General features: G+C 50.9%; 1 protein-coding gene across 6 annotated transcripts in view; it reads right to left on the bottom strand.

Annotated features, from left to right (window-relative positions):
- The window catches only part of FGD1 (FYVE, RhoGEF and PH domain containing 1), a 226,642-nt gene that overhangs the window by 36,924 nt on the left and 166,054 nt on the right, over positions 1–23,664 (bottom strand). For all 6 annotated transcript variants that reach the window (XM_069209353.1, XM_069209352.1, XM_069209355.1 and 3 more), the window contains exons 4-6: positions 23,023–23,569; positions 5,353–5,442; positions 2,684–2,832 (exon numbers count right to left, since the gene is read on the bottom strand). In XM_069209353.1, coding sequence (XP_069065454.1) covers positions 2,684–2,832; positions 5,353–5,442; positions 23,023–23,569 — 786 coding nt within the window. The remainder of the gene's footprint in view (positions 1–2,683; positions 2,833–5,352; positions 5,443–23,022; positions 23,570–23,664) is intronic.

Genomic DNA, 23,664 nt, shown 5'->3' on the forward strand with positions numbered 1-23,664 from the left:
AGAGGAGGCACGAGTGGAGGGAACAGAGACACAACACTTGCACAGTCCTCATCCCAAGACAGGCAGACGGCACAGCTGGGGTCTACAGAAGAGGTAAGGACAGGCAGAGGGCACAGCTGGGGTCTGCAGAAGAGGTAAGGACAGGCAGAGGGCACAGCTGGGGTCTGCAGAAGAGGTAAGGACAGGAAGAGGGCACAGCTGGGGTCTGCAGAAGAGGTAAGGACAGGCAGAGGGCATAGCTGGGGTCTGCAGAAGAGGTAAGGACAGGCAGAGGGCACAGCTGGCGTCGGCAGAAGAGGTAAGGACAGGAAGAGGGCACAGCTGGGGTCTGCAGAAGAGGTAAGGACGGGCAGAGGGCACAGTTGGGGTCTGCAGAAGAGGTAAGGACGGGCAGAGGGCACAGCTGGAGTCTGCAGAAGAGGTAAGGACAGGCAGAGGGCACAGCTGGAGTCTGCAGAAGAGGTAAGGACAGGCAGAGGGCACAGCTGGGGTCTGCAGAAGAGGTAAGGACAGGGGGAGGGCACAGTTGGGGTCTGCAGAAGAGGTAAGTAAGGACAGGCAGAGGGCACAGCTGGGGTCTGCAGAAGAGGTAAGGACAGGCAGAGGGCACAGCTGGGGTCTGCAGAAGAGGTAAGGACAGGCAGAGGGCACAGCTGGGGTCTGCAGAAGAGGTAAGGACAGGCAGAGGGCACAGCTGGGGTCTGCAGAAGAGGTAAGGACAGGCAGAGGGCACAGCTGGGGTCTGCAGAAGAGGTAAGGACAGGCAGAGGGCACAGCTGGGGTCTGCAGAAGAGGTAAGGACAGGCAGAGGGCACAGCTGGGGTCTGCAGAAGAGGTAAGGATAGGCAGAGGGCACAGCTGGGGTCTGCAGAAGAGGTAAGGACAGGCAGAGGGCACAGCTGGGTCTGCAGAAGAGGTAAGGACAGGGGAGGGCACAGCTGGGGTCTGCAGAAGAGGTAAGGACAGGCAGAGGGCACAGCTGGGGTCTGCAGAAGAGGCAACGGCAGGCGGGTGGCACAGCTGGGGTCTGCAGAAGAGGTAAGGACAGGCAGAGGGCACAGCTGGGGTCTACAGAAGAGGTAAGTACAGGCAGAGGGCACAGCTGGAGTCTGCAGAAGAGGTAAGGACAGGCAGAGGGCACAGCTGGGGTCTACAGAAGAGGTAAGTACAGGCAGAGGGCACAGCTGGAGTCTGCAGAAGAGGTAAGGACAGGCAGAGGGCACAGCTGGGATCTACAGAAGAGGTAAGGACAGGAAGAGGGCACAGCTGGAGTCTGCAGAAGAGGTAAGGACGGGCAGAGGGCACAGCTGGGGTCTGCAGAAGAGGTAAGGACGGGCCGAGGGCACAGCTGGAGTCTGCAGAAGAGGTAAGGTTGGGCAGAGGGCACAGCTGGGGTCTGCAGAAGAGGTAAGGACAGGCAGAGGGCACAACTGGGATCTGCAGAAGAGGTAAGGACAGGCAGAGGGCACACCTGGAGTCTGCAGAAGAGTTAAGGACAGGCAGAGGGCACAGCTGGGGTCTACAGAAGAGGTAAGGACAGGCAGAGGGCACAGCTGTGGTCTGCAAAAGAGGCAAAGACAGGCGGGTGGCACAGATGGGGTCTGCAGAAGAGGTAAGGACAGGCAGAGGGCACAGCTGCGGTGTGCAGAAGAGATAAAGAGTGGCAGAGGGCACAGCTGGGGTCTGCAGAAGAGGTAAGGACAGGCAGAGGGCACAGCTGCGGTCTGCAGAAGAGGTAAGGACAGGCAGAGAGCATAGCTGGGGTCTGCAGAAGAGGTAAGGACAGGAAGAGGGCACAGCTGCGGTCGACAGAAGAGGTAAGGTCGGGCAGAGGGCACAGCTGGGGTCTGCAGAAGAGGTAAGGACAGGCAGAGGGCACTGCTGGGGTCTACAGAAGAAGTAAGGACAGGAAGAGGGCACAGCTGGGGTCTACAGAAGAGGTAAGGACAGGAAGGGGGCATAGCTGGGGTCTGCAGAAGAGGTAAGGACAGGCAGAGGGCACAGCTGGGGTCGGCAGAAGAGGTAAGGACAGGCAGAGGGCACAGCTGGGGTCGGCAGAAGAGGTAAGGACAGGCAGAGGGCACAGCTGGGGTCTACAGAAGAGGTAGGGACAGGCAGAGGGCACAGCTGGGGTCTACAGAAGAGGTAAGGTCAGGCAGAGGGCACAGCTGGGGTTTGCAGAAGAGGTAAGGTCGGGCAGAGGGCACAGCTGGGGTCTGCAGAAGAGGTAAGGACAGGCAGAGGGCACAGCTGGGGTCTGCAGAAGAGGTAAGGTCGGGCAGAGGGCACAGCTGGGGTCTGCAGAAGAGGTAAGGTCGGGCAGAGGGCACAGCTGGGGTCTGCAGAAGAGGTAAGGTCGGGCAGAGGGCACAGCTGGGGTCTGCAGAAGAGGTAAGGACAGGCAGAGGGCACAGCTGGGGTCTGCAGAAGAGGTAAGGACAGGCAGAGGGCACAGCTGGGGCCGGCAGAAGAGGTAAATGTTTCTATCCCATTCACATATCCATAAACTCCCGTCCTCTTCCCAATGACCAACCTCAATCGCTTTAGTTCTTTGTCCATTTTCCCAAAGCTGCACTTGCCTGTTGATGTCCAGAGCTCTTCTCACTCTCACCTCAAAGCCCTCCTCCCTCAGTGTCTATAATTCTATTGCCCTCTTCCTAATTGCCGTTACTGTCCGACTTACCATTCCGTCATGCGCTTCTCCAGCTCAGGCAGCAGGAACTGCTGGTGGAAGCAGTAGATGGAGCAGATGTTGGAGAAGATACCCATTACCACCTCTACAGGGAACGAGCCCCTGCTGCGGGCCTCCTCCATCAGCCTGGCACAGAACACCTGGGGGCAGAGGAATGGTGAGTGCACAAACTGTGACTGTGTGATGACATAACAAGTGCCTGGGATGGGAGAGCGTGGGTACAGTTGAGCACAGTGTGTGTGTGAATGAGAGGAGTGCATGTTTAGAGAAAGCATGGACAGAGACAGAAAGAGTGTGAGCACACCCATGACGAAGAACCAACAACAGAACTGTTTCTGTTATCCTGAAGAAGGCTTGCATTACAATGACGGGGCGAAATGTTGTAGAATGTTTGCTTGTATAGTCACCAATCTTATTTAACATGGTTTGTGATTAGCTGTTGAGACACACATCTGTCTCACCTGGGGTTTCTGGAAATAGAAAGAGTTTGCAGATATAAAAGGTGGATATAAAGGAAGCGGTTTCAATCTTCTGCACAATATAAACACTGATGGGGTGATATTACCAACTTTGGGCCCTCATGAGACAGTTCTTTGCATTAGCATTTGCGCACGTGGTGATCGAAGCAGACACACAGGCTACTACCAGCATGCACAAGCTGGACCAAAGCACAGTGGAGGGATCTGCCTTTGAGATTCAGTAGCTGACCTTGTACGCAGAGGGATGCAGGAGTGAGGAGAGGGATACTTTCCTAAGGGTGCTTGGGCGAGGAGGGTATATATCATTTGAGGGCAGACCCCAACAATCTCTTGGGGAGGAGGGATGGATTCTATGTTCTCTCTAGCCCAGGCTATAGCAGGCTCATAGGCCTCTGTCCTGCATTCAGCAGGCTGATGTACACTTCTTGGCAATTACCAGTTTACACATTTGGTGACATCAAAACACTGAGGATGGTACAGAAAACAGATGTAAAGTTGATGGATAAGACACAAGTCCATTCAGATTGGTTAGTAACTGCCTGAGTTTCTTCAGTTGCATTCTCTGATGTGTGTCGAGTTCATTTGAAACCAAATCTAACAAGCACTGGCAAAGCCAATAGGTCAGGGCTTTTAGTTAGTGGAATGGTTTGGTAACAGCTTAGCAATCTTGTGTGTGCGCCCACCGGCTACCACAGAAAGAAAATCACGCAATAAAGCAGCATCTTGGATGACAACATGGGAATATGGTCACTTTGCAAAATAGACTTTGTTAGGGGAGCTAAGCTGTATGCCCAAAGAAGAGTGCTATGAAAAGGAGTCAAATGGTCAACATAAAAGGCAGATACTGCAAAAATGTTAAATCCAACATGTTATCATGATAGCAAAGTAAACCCATTAAACATGCAAGGGTGGATTAGTGAATAACATTGTTTTATAACTGGCTAAGGCATTAAAACAGCAGGCACTTCTTACATAGGAGAAATAAACCACCAATTAACATGTTATGTCAACAGAGCAAATACATCAGAGGGCACACATAATCTAACAAAATGACTACTTGTAACACAAAGGGAGCGATCTAGCCATCTCCAAAATACTATGGCTGCGATGCACAGCCCATCTGATCAATGGCGACCATGAAAAAAGCATGAAAACCAATGGCTGAAGTAGTTGGACCCAACTGTGTGTATTTCGTCCTTCTCTTTTTCGAAGATTCGAGGAGGCCTCTCGGAGCTAAAGCAGTCTGGAGCCAAACCAAGAAGGTTCAGTTTCCAGACGCTTGTGATTGGTTTGGCTCTAGCATCCGGGGCATCCCACGGCCAAGGTCCTTGAAGGACGCACATACTGATCCAGCCTGAGATGTTCAAATCAACTTTTTTTAAATTATTTAGTGTAAATACCTCTTTGTTTGCGTGAATAGTGTAGAGTTGTGGAAGTTTGGAAGTCTGTGTGAATAAACAGCTATTTGTGGTTACACAAATACCCCGAGGATAGGTTTCTAGGGCAGGTGAGGAGAGCTTGGATTTGTTTTATGAGAGAGTGGTGTGGGCTACCAGATGGCAGAGGGACAGTATTTATGTTAATTGTATAACTTTCAGTAGGGGACTTCCTCTCGCACTCCTGGTGGCGCGGGGGCAGGGATGAGCGATTTGGCTGTTCCTCATGTACTGGTCTGTAGCCACTTGATGCAGATGATGTGTCAGGAAATAAGGGGGCAGTAGTCCACGTGATGCAGCAAATTAAGAAAGTGACACGTGCTACATGGTGGGGGAGGGGCTAACCTGATGCAGGAGGTGGGGCACGCTACATGGCGGGGAGGGGGCTAACCTGATGCAGGAGGTGGGGCATGGTGGGGGAGGGGCTAACCTGATGCAGGAGGTGGGGCATGCTACATGATGGGGGAGGGGCTCACCTGATGCAGGAGGTGGGGCATGCTACATGGTGGGGGAGGGGCCTAACCTGGTGCAGGAGGTGGGACATGCTACATGGTGGGGGAGGGGCTCACCTGATGCAGGAGGTGGGGCATGCTGCATGGTGGGGGAGGGGTATCCTGATGCTCACGGTGGCACATGCTGTCTGGAGGGTGGATTTACCTGATGTGGAAGGTGGCACATCTTCTCTTGGGGGGGTCACCTGATGCAGAATGTGGCACATACTCTCCGATGGGGGTGGGGGACTTACCTGGTCCAGCAGATGCAGGCGGGACACGTATGCCCTCTCGGTGAGCAGGAGCTCATTGGCGATGTGGAACACCTTCCGGTGGGTCGTGCACTGTGGAGAGTAAAAGATGGACAGATCACAGGTGTGCACATCCGCAGCACGCTCCTCGGACAGAGTGAAGGCAGCACTGAGGACCAGGAGGCTGCTCTCGAAGGGTGTAGAGAGCACTAGGGGCAACCATCAACCTCCCCAGGGGCAGAGGCAGCATGCTCCTTCATCCCAATGCTAGGCCACCAGTACTGGTACTGTACGGTCACAGCACCTCTCCAGCACAACTTGCACTGTTACACACCTCTGCGGTGCTGCCAGAGGTACAGCACTGCAGGCACACGCGTTGGGTGCAGTGCTCCCTCACACTATGGTGTGGCTACTGCACCATTAATAAAGCATTGCTGAAAATGGACACACCACTGCAGCACTACACCCCAAAGTGCCATCAGGGCACTACAATAATACTGCACCAGACCACTATGACGCCACATCGACCGCGGCACTACAGCACCACATAGCTGCAGCAGGGAGTGTAAGGCACATGTGGAGCAACAGAACGACTGGGGCATCAAGACTGCAGGGCAGCACAAGAACTAGATCACTGCAGTGGCAGGACTCTGGCGCCGGTGCAGTACCACAAGAAGAGTACGACAGCATACCAGCCACTGCTACAGCACCTGTACAGCACCTGAGCACAGCTATGTAGGTACTGCTGCAGACCACAACTATAAGTCACGGCACAGGTACAACGCTGAAACAGTCACAGCACCACTACACCCTAAAACAACACATACAGCATTGCACGGCTACAGCACCAAAGCACTGCTACAGAATCCCTGCATCACTGCCACAGCACTACCGAAGTACTGCTACACCAACTTAACTGTAGGTTGAGCTCAAGGTAAGTTAGTGACCCCGAAAGTTCACTCTGACAAAGATTCTGATTATTCCTTGAGGTGGGTGTTTCCCGCCTCAACCAATAACCCAGTTTCTTACATTGGTGTTCAGCGGTGGGATCCAGGACTTGTGTTTTGCAGTACCACTCAGTAATGTAGGTTACAATCAAAAATCCCTTTTGTAATCTGACTTATATTTTTCATATTCACTTTTAGTCTTTAATTTGGCGTTTTATTGTTTTTCCTAAATTTTACTAATACCCTCTGGTTTTGCACCTGTGATTTTTGGAAGAATGTAAGTGGATCTGAGTAGCGCTGAGAGACTCAGCATGACAGATTTCAGTAATCTGTGTAAGAAGAGAGGACTGAAAAAAGCAAAGTTGTCCAAGAAGGACCTTTACCAGATACCCCTCAGAGCATGGGAGGAAGTCTGCATGCTGCAGTCCAACACACAGGAGCAAGAGGAGGGTGAGGCAGAGGAGCAGGAAGACATGGAGGAGGGAGAGGAGATTGTCTTTGAAGTGGGTCCATTATCAGGGGAGGAGATGGAGCCCAAAGGATCTAAGTTACCTGCTTTGTCCACAGCAGTGTGCCCCACAGAGCGTGACCTAATCAGAGTTGGAGGACAGGTAAACAGAGAGAAACTTTAAATTACAATTGGCTATCCTTGTCTGGAAGAAACGAAAATGGCACTGGCCCTGGAGAAGAAGAAACTAGTCCTGCTGGCCTATGAAGGTAGCCAGAACTGGACCAGAAGGTAAAGATCACCTCCCAAGTCTAGTAATGTTGGTGGCAGCGACTGTTAAGTACGTAGAAGAGGTAAAAGTCGTCCAGATCTTTTAAGGCCTGGTGAGGTATGGCACTGATAAGTGGTTTGCAGCATAGGAGGTGGCCCTACGTATGCACAGAGTCCCAGAGGAGGACTGGGGTGGGTACTAGTCTGTGGAAGTACATGCCAACTGCTGGGATGGATACCCTGTTGGCTCTAGAAGTAGCTGAGCAGATGAAATATTTTATGCCTCTATGAAGGAAGCCTTTATCACTAAGATTGGTCTGACAACTTAGAAGAATCATCTGAGGTCCAGGGATAGCCAGGACCAATCACACTAGTCAGAGGTGGGTTCTGTGAACTTATCGAGTAAGGCACTGGATGGCTGGGTGAAGAGCACAAGAGTGGATTATGATAGGCTTTGTAATCTAATGATAAAGGAGCACAGAGCTGCACTTGCCTCTAATTTATTCACAACTCACTGTACCCAGAGTGCTTGGGCAGGAGGATGACTTTTGGTCAGTACCAGAGTGTCCAAAACGGTACCTGGGAGGGACCCCAGGAAGGGTAGTTCGGGGTCCCTCCAACAGATGGGGAGGAAAGGCAGAGATAAAACAGAGGCGTTACCCAAAGGGGCCCATAAGTCTGGTGGGAAATGATTCCCAAACCTCTTCTAAGCACAAGGTGGGAAGTTCTGAAGGGCAGAAGCCTAGAACGCCCTTTCACCCACCCAGGTGTGATGACTGTTACCAGTCCTGGTGGATGCTAGGGACTATGCCTGTCTTAGGAAACAGATGGGCCCTCCACAGGGGTGGTCAATGGGGCCCTGGGGGAAGGTAACCCTGGGAGGTCAGGGCAGAGCATGCCCTAGTGTCCCTTAGATGAGAGGTGGACCCAAAAGGTAAACTGGTGATCTCCGAAGGGGTAATAGTCACTTGCAGGTGGGTAAAGCGAATGGTGTTCCAACCATATCTCAAAGGAGTACCTGTGCCAAGCAGACTATGGTGCAGACAGGCTGGTTGCCCAAGAACAAAAGGTGCCATGACAGATCTGTATAGTAACCAAGGCCATTGGGCAGGACGTCTTCCGACCAATGGCCCTGATATTCCACCAGTGAGAAAAGAGCTGGGAGGAGCAGTCACCAGTGCACCCCAAGACACACACATTTCAGAGGCTTCCGCGAGTTGGAGGTGGTATCCACAGCGGGAGGACCAGAGGGTCAGAGGTTACCTGATCAGAGAGACGAGCGCCCCTTAGAGGTGCTGCTTGCACTATCAACAGAGGCGGCCTGTGGTCCCCCTTGAGCTTCCTGGACCACCCAGCACCTGTTCAGTCTCAGGGCACAGACCCGGAACCGAAAGGACAGCTGCCCGGGTAGGGCACTCGAACTGCGCTCCTTTGCAGTCAGCCTCCAGTTGCGCCAAGGTCCCAGCCTAGCATGAACATTGGTAATCATTGGCACTCTGCGCTTCTTGGTGATATTCCTTCTTAAAACTTTAATAATAATTCATATCTTCATCTCCCCTTATGAGATTTGTGTCACTTTGGTGTTATTTTGTTTTTTTAAATATACTCTATTTTACACATTTTTTTTAAGTTCTTCTTTTTTGGCCTTATCATGGTTTTTCATTTTGAGTTTATTTCTGTTTTGATACTGCATACATACTTTACACAGACCTGCCAACTCACACGATGCCACAGTGTGACACATGAAATCTACTCAAATCACAGGGTCACCCGGTGAGGAGCCGATATCACACAGAGACAGGAAAACGAGCTGAAAACCACTGTTTACACTGATTTTCAGGTCATTTTCAGAGGCTTTGTATTGCCATTAATGGGTGTGGAAACAACCCAGGACTTCAACAATTGCTTCCGCAACTTATATATATAAATATTTTTTAAGGAGAGGGTTTGGGCACTTAGGGGGTCATTCTGACCCTGGCGGCCGGTGACCGCCAGGGTCACCGACCACGGGAGCACCGCCAACAGGTTGGCGGTGCTCCCAAGGGCATTCTGACCGCGGCGGTTCAGCCGCGGTCAGAAAGGGTAAACCGGCGGTCTCCCGCCGGTTTACCGCTGCCCCATTGAATCCTCCATGGCGGCGGAGCGCGCTCCGCCGCCATGGGGATTCAGACACCCCTTACCGCCATCCTGTTCATGGCGGGAAACCCGCCATGAACAGGATGGCGGTAGGGGGTGCCGCGGGGCCCCTGGGGGCCCCTTCAGTGCCCATGCCAATGGCATGGGCACTGCAGGGGCCCCCATAAGAGGGCCCCACAAAGTATTTCAGTGTCTGCTTTGCAGACACTGAAATACGCGACGGGTGCAACTGCACCCGTCGCACCCCTGCAACTACGCCGGCTCAATTCTGAGCCGGCGTCCTCGTTGCAGGGGCATTTCCGCTGGGCCGGCGGGCGCTCTTTTGGAGAGCGCCCGCCGGCCCAGCGGAAATGTTTGAATGGCCGCCGCGGTCTTTTGACCGCGGTGCGGTCATTTGTCGGCGGTACCTTGGCGGACGGCCTCCGCCGTCCGCCAAGGTCTGAATGACCCCCTTAATGTGCTTCTCAGCACGAGGCACCACCCCCTTCAGCCCCCAGGACCTTCTCACAGCGTAGGTTTTGATCTAGTTGGCAGGCCAGTTTACACATTGCCCTAGGTGAGGCCTGTCTGCTCTGTGCCAAGCTACCAGGGGGCAGAGCTCAGGTTCATTTAATCACTTTGATGGCTCAGCTGACAAGGGTTGTGATTATTACTTAAGGAGGTACTTACCCCCTCCATTAATACTCCAGTTTCTTACAGGACCCATTTCAGTACAGCCCCATCTGAGGACAGACCCATCTCAGGACAGCCTCAGTACAGCCTCATCTGAGGACAGACCCATCTCAGGACAGACTCAGTACAGCCCCATCTCAGGACAGACTCAGTACAGCCTCATCTGAGGACAGACCCATCTCAGGACAGCCTCAGTACAGCCTCATCTCAGGACAGACCCATCTCAGGACAGACTCAGTACAGCCTCATCTGAGGACAGACCCATCTCAGGACAGACTCAGTACAGCCTCATCTGAGGACAGACCCATCTCAGTGCAGCCCCATCTCAGGACAGCCTCAGTACAGCCTCATCTGAGGACAGACCCATCTCAGGACAGACTCAGTACAGACCCATCTCAGGACAGCCTCAGTACAGCCTCATCTGAGGACAGACCCATCTCAGGACAGACTCAGTACAGCCTCAACTGAGGACAGACCCATCTCAGGACAGCCTCAGTACAGCCTCATCTCAGGACAGCCTCAGTACAGCCTCATCTGAGGACAGCCTCAGTACATCCTCATCTGAGGACAGCCCCATCTCAGGACAGCCTCATCTGAGGACAGACCCATCTCAGGACAGCCTCAGTACAGCCTCATCTCAGGACAGCCTCAGTACAGCCCCATCTGAGTACAGACCCACCTCAGTACATACCCATCTCAGGACAGACTCAGTAGAGACCCTTCTGAGTACAGACCCACCCCAGACCCACCACCACAGTAAGGTCACCGAAGGGGGGTTGGGGTCGCCCATCAGTTAGAAGAATCTGTAGATTCGCATTTGATTCTTCATGATCAGACTGGGGGGGGGACAGGATCCACAGGCTCTTGCCCCCCCCCCAGCCCCGGACCCCACAATCAGATCCCCATGAACCTCGTTAAGGGAACGGAAGGCAGAAGTAATGACCTACTCCACGCCACCACCGCACAAGCCCTGCTGCAGCACCACACCTGCTGAGGTTACCTACAGCACCACTGCAGACTCATACTGGTACCGCTGTAACCGCAGCACCGGACCGCACTGCAGCGCCACGCATTACAGGTACAGCACGGCAACAGCACAGGTACAGCACTGCAGCAGAACCAGTACAGCACGGCAACAGCACAGGTACAGCACGGCAACAGCACTGGTACAGCACTGTAACAGCACCGGTACAGCCTGCAACAGCACCGGTACAGCACAACAACAGCACCAGTACAGCACAGCAACAGCACTGGTGCAGCACGGCAACAGCACTGGTACAGCACGGCAACAGCACAGGTACAGCACGGCAACAGCACAGGTACAGCACTGCAGCAGAACCAGTACAGCACGGCAACAGCACCGAAGTAGCACAACAACAGCACCACTACAGCATAACAACAGCACCAGTACAGCACTTCAGCAGCACCAGTACAGCACTGTAACAGCACCGGTACAGCAAGGCAACAGCACCGGTACAGCACGGCAACAGCACCGTGACAGCACCGGTACATCTTAGTAATGCAGAAGTACAGCACTGGTACAGCACTGCAGCAGCTCCAGTAGAGCACTGTAACAGCACCGGTACAGCACGGCAACAGCACCAGTACAGCACGGCAACAGCACCGGTATACCACTGGTACAGCACTGCAGCAGCACGGTACAGCATGGCAACAGTACCGGTACAGCACGGCAACAGCACTGGTACAGCACAACAACAACACCAGTACAGCACAGCAACAGCACAGGTAGAGCACTGCAGCAGCACCAGTACAGCACTGTAACAGCACTGGTATAGCATGGCAACAGCACTGGTATAGCACAACAACCGTACGAGTACACCACAGGAACAGCACCCGTACAGCACAACAGCACCAGTACAGCACGGCAACAGCACTGGTACAGTACAGCAACAGCACCAGTATAGCACAACAACAGAACCAGCACTGGTACTGCACGGCAACAGCACTGGTACAGGACAACAGCAGAACTGGTACAGCACGGCAACAGGACTGGTACAGCGGGCAACAGCAGAGGTACAGCACTGTAACAGCACCGGTGCAGCACAATAACAGCACCAGTACTGCACTAGTACTGCACTGCAACAGCACTGGTATAGCACTACAACAGTACAGGTACAGCATGGCAACAGCACTGGTATAGCACAACAGCAGCACCGGTACAGCACAACAACAGCACCGGTACAGCACTGTAACAGCACCGGTACAGCACAGCAACAGGACCGGTACAGCACATCAGCAGCACCTGTACATCACGACAACAGCACCGGTACAGCACAACAACAACACCGGTACAGCACAACATCACCGTTACAGCACTGTAACGGGGGTACAGCACAGCAACAGCACCGGTAAAGCACAACAACAGCACTGGTACAGCACAGCAACAACACCGGTACAGCACAACAACAGCACGGCAACAACACCAGTACAGCACGGTAACGCACAGGTACATCAGTGCAGCAGCACCGGCACAGCATGGCAACAGCACCGGTACAGCACTGTAGCAGCACCAGTACAGCACTGCAACAGCACCTGTACAGCATGGCAACAGTACCAGTACAGCACTGTAACAGCACCAGTACAGCACAACAGCAGCACCAGTACAGCACAGCAACAGCACTTGTACATCACGGCAACAGCACCAGTATAGCATAACAACAGCACTGGCACAGCACGTCAGCAGCACCAGTACAGTGCTGTAACAGCACTGGTACAGCATGGCAACAGCACTGTTACAGCACGGCACCAGCACAGCACTGCAGCAGCACCACTATACCACTGCAACAGCACCAGTATACCATGGCAGTAGCACTCATACAGCACAGCAACAACACCGTTAGAGCACTTCAGCAGCACCCGTACCGCACAACAACAGCACCAGAACAGCATGGCAACAGCACTGGTACAGCATGGCAACAGCACATTTACAGCACTGTAACAGCACCGGTACAGCCTGCAACAGCACCGGTACAGCACAACAACAGCACCAGTACAGCACAGCAACAGCACTGGTGCAGCACGGCAACAGCACCGGTACAGCACTGCAACAGTACCAGTACAGCACTGTAACAACACCAGTACAGCACAACAGCACCGGTACAGCACAACAGCACTGGTACAGCACGGCAACAGCACCGGGACAGCACAACACCAGTACAGCATTGTAAAAGCACCAGTACAGCACAGCAACAGCACCGGTACAGCATGGCAACAGCACCGGGACAGCACAACAGCAACAGTACAGCACTGCAACAGTGCCGGTACAGCACAACAGCACTGGCACAGTATGGCAACAGCCCCGGGACAGCACAACAGCTACGGTACAGCACAACAACAGCACCAGTACAGCACTGCAACAGCACCGGTACAGCACGGCAACAGCACTGGTACAGTACTGCAGCAGCACCAGTACAGCATAACAACCGCACCGGTACAGCACAACAGCACCAGTACAGCACGGCAACAGCACAAGTAGAGCACAACAGCAGCACCGGGACAGCACAACAGCACCAGTACAGCACTGCAACAGTGCCGGTACAGCACAACAACAGCACTGGTACAGCACGGCAACAGCACCAGTATAGCACAACAACAGCTCATGTACAGCACAACAACAGCACCAGTACAGCACTGCAACAGCGCCGGTACAGCACGGCACCATCACCGGTACAGCACTGCAGCAGCACCAGTACAGCACAACAACTGCACTGGTACAGCACAACATCACCAGTACAGCACGGCAAAAGCACCGGTATAGCACAACAATAGCAGTGGTACAGCACGGCAACAGCACAGGTACAGCACTGCAGCAACACACAGTACCGGTACAGCATGGCTACAGCACGGCTACAGCAAGGCAACAGCACCAGTACAGCACTGTACCAGCACCAGTACAGCACTGGTACAGCACGGCAACAGCACCGGTATAGCACAACAACAGCCCCGGTACAGCACTGTAACAGCACCGGTACAGCACAGCAACAGGACCGGTACAGCACAACAGCAGCACCTGTACAGCACGGCAACAGCACCAGTACAGCACAGCAACACCGGTACAGCACAACATCACCGTTACAGCACTGTAACGGGGTACAGCACAGCAACGGCACCGGTACAGCACAATAACAGCACCAGTACAGCACAGCAACAACACCGGTACAGCACAACAACAGCACGGCAACAACACAGGTACAGCAGTGCAGCAGCACCGGCACAGCGTGGCAACAGCACCGGTACAGCACTGTAGCAGCACCAGTACAGCACTGCAACAGCTCCTGTACAGCATGGCAACAGTACCAGTACAGCACTGTAACAGCACCTGTACACCACGGCAACAGCACCAGTACAGCTCAAATACAGCAGCAGTACACCACAGCAACAGCACTAGTACAGCACGGCAACAGCACCAGTATAGCATAACAACAGCACTGGCACAGCACGGCAACAGCACCAGTACAGTGCTGTAACAGCACTGGTACAGCATGGCAACAGCACTGTTACAACACAGCGCCAGTACAGCACTGCAGCAGCACCACTATACCACTGCAACAGCACCAGTATACCCTGGCAATAGCACTGGTACAGCACAGCACCAACACCGTTAGAGCACTTCAGCAGCACTCGTACCGCACAACAACAGCACCGGAACAGCATGGCAACAGCACTGGTACAGCATGGCAACAGCACAGGTACAGAACTGTAACACCAGTACAGCACGCAACAGCACCGGTACAGCACAACAACAGCACCAGTACAGCACAGCAACAGCACTGGTGCAGCACGGCAACAGCACCGGTACAGCACTGCAGCAGTACCAGTACAGCACTGTAACAACACGAGTACAGCACTGTAACAGAACCGGTACAGCACAACAACAGCATCGGTACAGCACGGCAACAGCACCGGGACAGCACAACACCAGTACAGCATTGTAACAGCACCGGTACAGCACAACAACAGCACCGGTACAGCATGGCAACAGCACCGGGACAGCACAACAGCAACAGTACAGCACTGCAACAGTGCCGGTACAGCACAACAGCACAACAGTGCCGGTACTGCAACAGTGCCGGTACTGCACTGGCACAGTATGGCAACAGCCCCGGGACAGCACAACAACAGCAACGGAACAGCCCAACAACAGCACCAGTACAGCACTGCAGCAGCGCCGGTACAGAACGGCAACAGCACTGGTACAGCACTGCAGCAGCACCAGTACAGCACAACAACCGCACCGGTACAGCACGGCAACAGCACAGGTACAGCACTGCAGCAGCACCAGTACAGCACAACAACCGCACTGGTACAGCACACAGCACCAGTACAGCACAACAACCGCACCGGTATAGCACAACAGCACCTGTACAGCACGGCAACAGCACCAGTAGAGCACAACAACAGCACCAGTACAGCACTGCAACAGCACCAGTACAGCACTGCAACAGTGCCAGTACAGCACAACAACAGCACTGGTACAGCACGGCAACAGCACCAGTACAGCACAACAACAGCTCCGGTACAGCACAACAACAGCACCAGTACAGCACTGCAACAGCATCGGTACAGCACGGCAACATCACCGGTACAGCACTGTACAGCACTGTAACAGCACCGGCACAGCATGGCAACAGCACCGGTACAGCGCTGTAACAGCACTGGTACAGCACGGCAACAACACTGGTACAGCACAACAACAGCACCACTACAGCACTGCAAAAGCACCTGTACAGCACTGCAGCAGCACCAGTACAGCATTGTAACAACACCGGTACAGCACGGCAACAGCACTGGTATAGCACAACAACAGCACTGGTACAGCACAACAACAGCACTGGTACAGCACAACAACAGCACCGGTACAGCACTGCAACAGCACCAGTACCGCATCACTCCAGCAGACCCACAGCTTCATTACACAGCCAAGCCAACACCACAGCACACACCAGGTCCCTGGATTCATTTTAGGTAGCTTATGCAAATGGTAAGTACCCATCCTTTATCAATTAGGATTCTTTTCTATCAGCATTGTCCTGAAGATGGCCTGAAGATGGCCACACAGGTGATTTACCTTATAGAGGCGAAACGTCGACAATCCGCGAATAAAGCCAAATGTATCAGAATTTTCAGTACTTCTGTCTCCGAGACTGTGCTGTGAGGGTGAGCGACACTGTATGCCACATAGGACTCTTTTAGAAAACTAAGCATATTGATTACTTTTATGTTTTATATGGAGTGTACTGTATAAATGTTACCACTATGTTCACTCCTTGTTAATTCAAAACATTAAAATCTACTATTTTCCCATTCTTCCAGCACGGAATACTCTCTATATAGTTGCCCTGAATTGACTATTCATGTAAACCATACTCAATGATAATAGATTTATTTTTAATAATCATAAGCTTTACAAGTACTATTTAATAAATAATTCCTTCAGGACTGTCTTGTTGCATATACAGAACCACTACAGCACAACTGTATCACACAACAAAATGTTGTGGGTACAGCACTTCTACATAATTGTAAATGGTGCGTCACTTTTTACCAATACCAGTGCAACACCAGTGCAACATTAGTGCAACACGGGTGCAACACAGGTGCAACACTAGTGCAACTCCAGTGCAACACTAGTGCAACAAGGGTGCAACACTAGTGCAACACTAGTGCAACGCCAGTGCAACACTAGTGCAATACCAGTGCAACACCAGTGCAACACTACTGCAACACCAGTGCAACACTAGTGCAAACCTGCAACACTAGTCCAACGCCAGTGCAACACCAGTGCAATGCCATTGCAACACCAGTGTAACACTAGTGCAACGCCAGTTCAACACTAGTGAAATGCCAGTTAAACACTAGTGCAACACCAAAGCAACACTAGTGCAACACCAATGCAACACCAGTACGACACCATTAGAGCATTGCTACAGTATCCCCACAGCACTATCCGAGCATCAATACAGCAGCGCTACCATCCAGTTACATACTTCATGGAGGACCTATCCAGTACTTCTAAGCACAACTATCGCACTGCTACAAAGACAGCCTAGCACAGTTACAGCACATCTAACTCACCAATGCACCCACTCCACTCTAGTTACACTGCTACAGTACAGCAAGCACACTCCACAGCACGATGAACACACCACTGCATCAGCACTAAGGCAACAGCACAGCTAAAGCGCAGAGACTGCAGCACTCTAACACTAAGACAGCACGGCTAGAGCACCAGTATACCTATGAAACAGCACCATGAGTGCACAAGTACAGTACCGCCCCAGCTCCACCAGCTACAGCACTTTAGCAAAGCGGCTACAGAACAGTGATGGTACAGCACCATCACTGCACTACACTGCCACAGCACCAGAGTACTGCATCACAGCACACCTACTACTGTGGAAGCGTGGTTACAGCACTAAAAGAGCACTACGACAGCACGGTTGCACCAGAGCCACAGACTGTTTACAACACTCCAACTCTCCTGCAGCGCTACAGCACTGAAAAAATGCAACTTAGCAGAGGTACTGCAAGTTCTAAACTACAGCACCACCATTGACACATGACTGCATGGCTAGAGCAGACGCACACCACTAGAGCAGTGCATGCCTACCCACAACAGTATTGCTCACTCACCACAGCACTACTTACTCACCATAGCCAATATACAGCAATACTACAGCACTATTGCAGCACAACCACAGCACTGCAAAAGTATGACCACAACACCACTACAGCCCCTCTTCATTAAAACTACAGCACAGCTCCAACATCACCACAGCACAGCATGCCTACCCCACTACAGCACTACTGACTCAATCCAGTCCTGCAGGTTTGCTGTATACTGGCTATCACAGCACTGTTATAGCACATCCGCGGAATTGCAAAAGTATGAACATAGCACCCTCCAGCCCCATTTTAGTACAACTACAATGCAGCACCAACACGACCACAGCACTGCAGACGCATGCTGGCAAACATGCAGCAATGCTACAGCACAATTTTAGCAGTACTTTAGCATTACTATAGTACAAATAGAGCATTGGAAGAGCACCATTGCAGCACTGCACCCCGCTGAAGTGATACACAGCTGCTACGCCACTATACCACCAGCCCAAAATGTAACAGGGCCACCAGCACTACCACAGCACAACTGCAAGATGGATGCTGCACCACTGCAAAGCCAATGAAGAACCACAGGAGCACTGGCACAGCATCACAACTGCAACAATAACAGCAGGACCCCAATCCTGCACCTCAAGAGCCACAGCATCACTTCTGCAGCATCGATCAGTGCCTCTAAGCGCTCCAGCACTATTAATGGAGTGGTACAGCACTACCCACACACTGTTACATTCTAACAAGAGCACGCCTACAACACAAGAGCATGACTACAGCACCACCACAGCATTGTGAGTACTGCACCACCAGGCCATTGCTATAGCACCCGGCAACAGCACTGGTACAGCATTACTATACAGCCACTCCAACGCAGCTACAGCACTACTACAGCACGTGAACCTGCACTGTGGGTTCCACAGCACTCACAAAAATGTTACTTCAGCACTACTTTCAGTATTGCTCAAGGACTTCTACAGTACCGCCCCAATACTTGTAAAAGAATGCTGCAGTACCTCTACAGCACTGGTAGAGTGTTGTGTAGAACTGCTGCACCACCTTTAAAACACTGCTACAGCACTGACAAACATTTACAATGGTGTGGTAATAGCAAGGCCTCAGCAACACTACAGCACTGTATACAGTACCAGAGCATTACCACCACACCACCGCCCTAGCACCACAGCATTTCTGCATTACCAATACTGTACAACTTCTGCACCACCACAGTACAGCAACAGCATTGCTACTGCATTAAACAAAGATTGGCAATGCCAGTAGGTCTGGCTTATGTATGCACTGTCAAGCCAGACCTAAAAATCCATTAGGTTAATGTTGGTCTTCCTCCCATCTGTGCTGCCGCCAGAGAAAGACACCAAATAGTATCTACTTATCTAGGACACTTTAATAGCATTACAGTGTCATGAGTCTGCCCGTGAAAGTTCAAGCTCAGGCATTAGGGTAGATAAACAAAATAATCACAGCTGTGTGGATGGGAAGCACTTTTTTGTGGATGCACACAACTTTTTGAGCAATCAAAAAATGAGCTGTTGTCTCCCAACATGTGGGCAGAGCCAAAGCCCCTCTCCTGGTGATGCTCACATAAGTGTCTGGCGACAGCTGGCTGCCGAGCCAAACCATGAGAAGCTTCACAACCAACAGCACTCCAGCACTGCCACAAAACAGCTACAGTAGCTCTTGGTGCAGCACCACGACAGCAAACCTACAGCAACATGGAAGCAGAGCTACAGCACAATTGCAATGTTCACCTCACTACATTCGGTTCAGCACAGCATGTCAGTAGCTCCTCTAAAAGCAAAGCCACATGAATGTGTGAGAGGCCAAAGGATACACTGTTGTGGCACCAGTTCAATGCCACTCCAGTTTCACCACAGCACATGTACAGCATCAAAACAGCACAGCTACAGCACTGCCAGAGAACCACAGCTTTCTACAGCTCCAGGACAGCAACAGTCTATGAATCCTCAACAAATCCCAAAGGTTGCACCCGTCCTCTCTCCATCTCCCATTAGCCACAGTGAACTGTGAAATATTAACCATGAAATCTAACTGGGATGGATGAACTGGAATCAGTGAACAGCTAAGTTAGAATACATTTATCTAAAATGAAATTTCAAACATTAAAAAATCTCTAGCACAATACCCCGGCCACCACCAAAGCAGCAGATAAAGGTGGAGGCCTTGTTAACCTGAACTTCACAGATTATGGCAGAGGGGTCTATTGCAACTTAATCCTTCGGAGGACTGTCTTGACTCACCGTATGGTCAGGAATCGCTACGAGCCTGCACTTTTTCGCCTGAACGTGAGTAATCCTGGCAGAAGTGGTTCTGGGCATTTTCCAGGAGAGTGGCGCTTGTGGAGATTGGGTAGAACATGACAGCTCATCTGTGCCGTGGGCCAGCATTTCTGTCAAGATCCAAGATGGTGGCAAGAAAAACGATGATGGCGGGGCACTGCCAGGCTCCTTGCTCCGCCTAACCAATACAGATTTATGACATTTGTTTGCAGGCCATGAATAGTAGTGGGCTACCTAAGGAGACTTCAAGCTAATGATGCCACCTGGCACCATCGCGTTGGACAGCATTTTCCCTTGTTTGCTAGCTCACATCCGCAACTCCTCCTAAGAGCATGTTTGTTATTTTTTAGAGCTCTCTCTGGTTTCTTTTGTGTTTTCTCCTTTTTTGAGAATTGTTTATTTTGAAGTTTTGAGCTCCATTCTTCACCTGCTTTGGGCTATCCTAAAGGCCAAGCAGCCTCTAACTGGGCAGGCGGAGAAAGTCATTGGCTACGGACCAGCATGCAATTTTGCATTAGAACATCTGACACCGTTCTGTTCTTGTATCTTTGGTACTGGACAATCATTACAAAAAGTCTCTAGCCCCTACCAGCAAACTTCGGAAATTGGTTTAGACACTTACTACATATTGGTTGTAAAAAGACTTTACAAGAAGCTACATTCTTAAAAAGTTTTGATCCCAAAGTATCAGCATTATTGACCAACTGATTAAAAGTCCAGCAATATGGTCATCCAGCTACAGCCCTTGTTACAGGGAGTCAATCATTGCTGGAACCATAGGCCAACTACACTGTACACTGACCACTTCAATAAACCACTTGTAAAACGTTCAGCAGCACCTTTCAAAGATTAGACTCAGATGATGAAAATAATTGGAGACCTCACCTTTGATCAGAACGACAATATCCTTGTGACCATAGAAACGGAGTCCCTGTGTATTAATATTCCACAGGCAGAAGCATTTGTGGTCAAAGATGAAATTCTGAACACCAGAGGAACAGCAATGGGAGCTACTCTCACCCCTACACTGGTTAATCTGTTTGTGGTGAATTTTGAAAATCTTTATTTTTGATTATATTAATCCTTTCACAAATGATTAATAGACATAATGAATCCTTATAGACATCATTTAATTATCTGCAAAGTTTACACAGATGCCTTTATTATCTGGTCTATTAGCAGACAGTGAAATGAGTTTCACACTTCACACCTGGTTGAATTTCTGCAGTGTAGAAAACGACTGTCCCTAAGAAATCCAGGCAAATATTTACCAATCTGAACAGCAAGCCCACTGCATGCATAACCTTACTTAGGTACAACTGTTGGATAACTTGCCGTTGACCAGTTATTGGGGCATCAGAGAAATAGCAGCTATAAACTGTGATTTATTTGTACACAAATGTTGATTTCTTCTTAAAAAAGGCATTGAACATGGGTACCCGTGAGGCCTTTTTGCATAGAACACCTGGCTTTGAAACATGACTGTGATCATCTCGTCAAAATAAAGCAACAAGACCCAAATTTTAATATCACAAAACTGGAAATTTTGAAATGCTGTTAAAGGTCAGTCCTGACGGAACAGCTTTGCTTTTAAAAGGGGCCTACATCTTCAAATCTATTTCTTTGCTGCTTATGGTGAAGAAAGCACAAACCATGAAACCCCCTGGGAGCTCCCTTCCCTCACTCTGGAATTACAATCAGACCACCAGCACATTTGTACTTCTTCACCGACACCAAAACTTTTGACTATGAAGGTGAAGCATAAACCGTTAAATCATTAACAAACCACAAGCTGTAATGTTATGTAGTGCATTCAATGCTGCTGTAGTTTAATTGCTCTTGAGAAGAGAAGCCAATCAAACTGCAGAAGGGTTAGTCAACACTCATAGAAACTACCCTGGAAAATCTCCCACTGCTCCTTTGGTTGAGAATAAAGGATAGTTCTGAGTGGGATGTACTTGGAAAAACAACACGGCATCATCTGAACAAATGCTGATAAAACTCACTTTATGAGAACAAACAGATATGTTCACTAGACCCTGTAAGACCTGAGTTGCATGAGATGGCCAGAAGGTAGGCTTTTACTATGCCAAGACCCTCTCTAAGTTCAACCTGTAATAGTATTTTTGGTCCCAGTATTTCTGAAATTGTACCATGGTTTGTTATTTATTCATTATGTTTTTTCATGTGAAACTTTCTGAATACATAACAACACATGTTCTGCACTGTTTGTAAGATTGTATTTAATTCTGTAAGCTGTCCATCGTCACTGACAAGCAATCTCTGCTCTGAGGCCTCAGTCTTTAGCACTTCTCCATTTATCCTCTTGGGAATAAAGACTTTCTAGATTGTGCTTCTTGCGGTTTTGTAGGTTTCAAATCTGTGGGGCAGTAAACCCTGTCAACTCTCACTGGTTCACCTAAGGCTCAAAGGTCAATTTGTTAAGTCAACCGGGACCCTCAGAGGTCCACAGCACCCCCACATAAATGTGTTTTCTTGTTTTTAATAGTAGCAAAGCTGCAAAACTGTGGAAAGTATCTACTTTTAACGAGAACACTAATGTATAAAGTAGCCCGGTACACCAATATTATCGCTAATGAACAGCAGCAGCCTAACTACACATTGCTACTGGGCCAGTGCACCGTCAAAGCAGCACGTCTCCTGTCCCCTAGAGCACAACAGATTAACATTACACACACAAATTACAAAACTTCTTTGTAGCATAACAACCAGACCACTGCAGCAAGGCCACAACAAAACTGCGGTACTGGCGCTATGGGAATTTTACAACATGACAGCACTGCATTGCTACACAACCACCACAGCACCGTACAAGCATCACTCAAACAATAATTCAGCACAGCTCTCACCGCTACTGCAAAGCTACAGCATCACAGGAGAACCACAGCACTGGTGGAGGACTAAGACTGACAAGAACTACTACTGTACCCCTACGTCACTAGCTCCACAGCATCCCTGTGGCTCAGGTACACGTGTTGTACTACGCTGGCACAGCAGGGGTACCAACAGCAGCTCTTCAGCCCCTCAAGGAGTGGGCTCTTCTGTACCACTGTCTAGTAACCCTTTATCTACAGAGTATGAACTACAACTTCCACAACCCATGGGGACCGGCCCGGCCAACATCACTGCATGGCGCCTCCTGTAGCATAGTGTGGTCCCTGCAACTTTCACAACTCCTGGTTCCACCTCCTTCCCTCCTCCTCTGCATTCAGCAAGGGGTCCTTACCTCACAGGAGTCCAGCCTCTGTATCTGGTGCACATCTGACTCATCCGCACTACCCTCCTCTAGGTCACTGTCCAACTCAGAGTCCCGCATTGAGCGCCTTTTGCGGGTGAGGATGGGCAGTGCGGTGGTGCCCGCTGCCTGCTCGGAGCAGTCCTCAGAGTCCTTGGCGTCCAGCGCCTGCTCCCCACTGATAAAGCAAATTTCCTCGCTGTAGGAGGGTGAACTGATACTGTCTATGCCGCTGTCCCTGTTGGCCACCTTCCCACCGCTATCATGAGCCGGGAGGGCGGCCGAGACCCTCAAGCAGTGCCGACGCTCCAGGCTGTCTGTGGTATACCCTCCCCGCTCTGGTGGGTCCTGGAGCTCTGCCATGTCCATCAGCTTGTGCAAATGTTCACCCAGGCTGCAGCTGGACTCCAAGGAGCCCCGCCGCTCAGGAGGACCGCTGGCCTGCGATGCGTCACTGTTGGATCCAGTCTCCAGAGTCGAGTCTGTCCCTGGGCTGGGACACAGGGCGCTTCGATCCACCGCTAGGATTATGGGCTCTCTGTGAAAAGAAGACCACCTCAATCAGAATGTTATGTTACAGATCCCCTGTAGATTGTGCAAGCTAGTACCCAGGGAACAAAAGGATCTTGTGTG

The sequence above is a fragment of the Pleurodeles waltl genome, chromosome 10 (assembly GCF_031143425.1).
Source record: "Pleurodeles waltl isolate 20211129_DDA chromosome 10, aPleWal1.hap1.20221129, whole genome shotgun sequence".
Lineage (NCBI taxonomy): Eukaryota > Metazoa > Chordata > Amphibia > Caudata > Salamandridae > Pleurodeles > Pleurodeles waltl.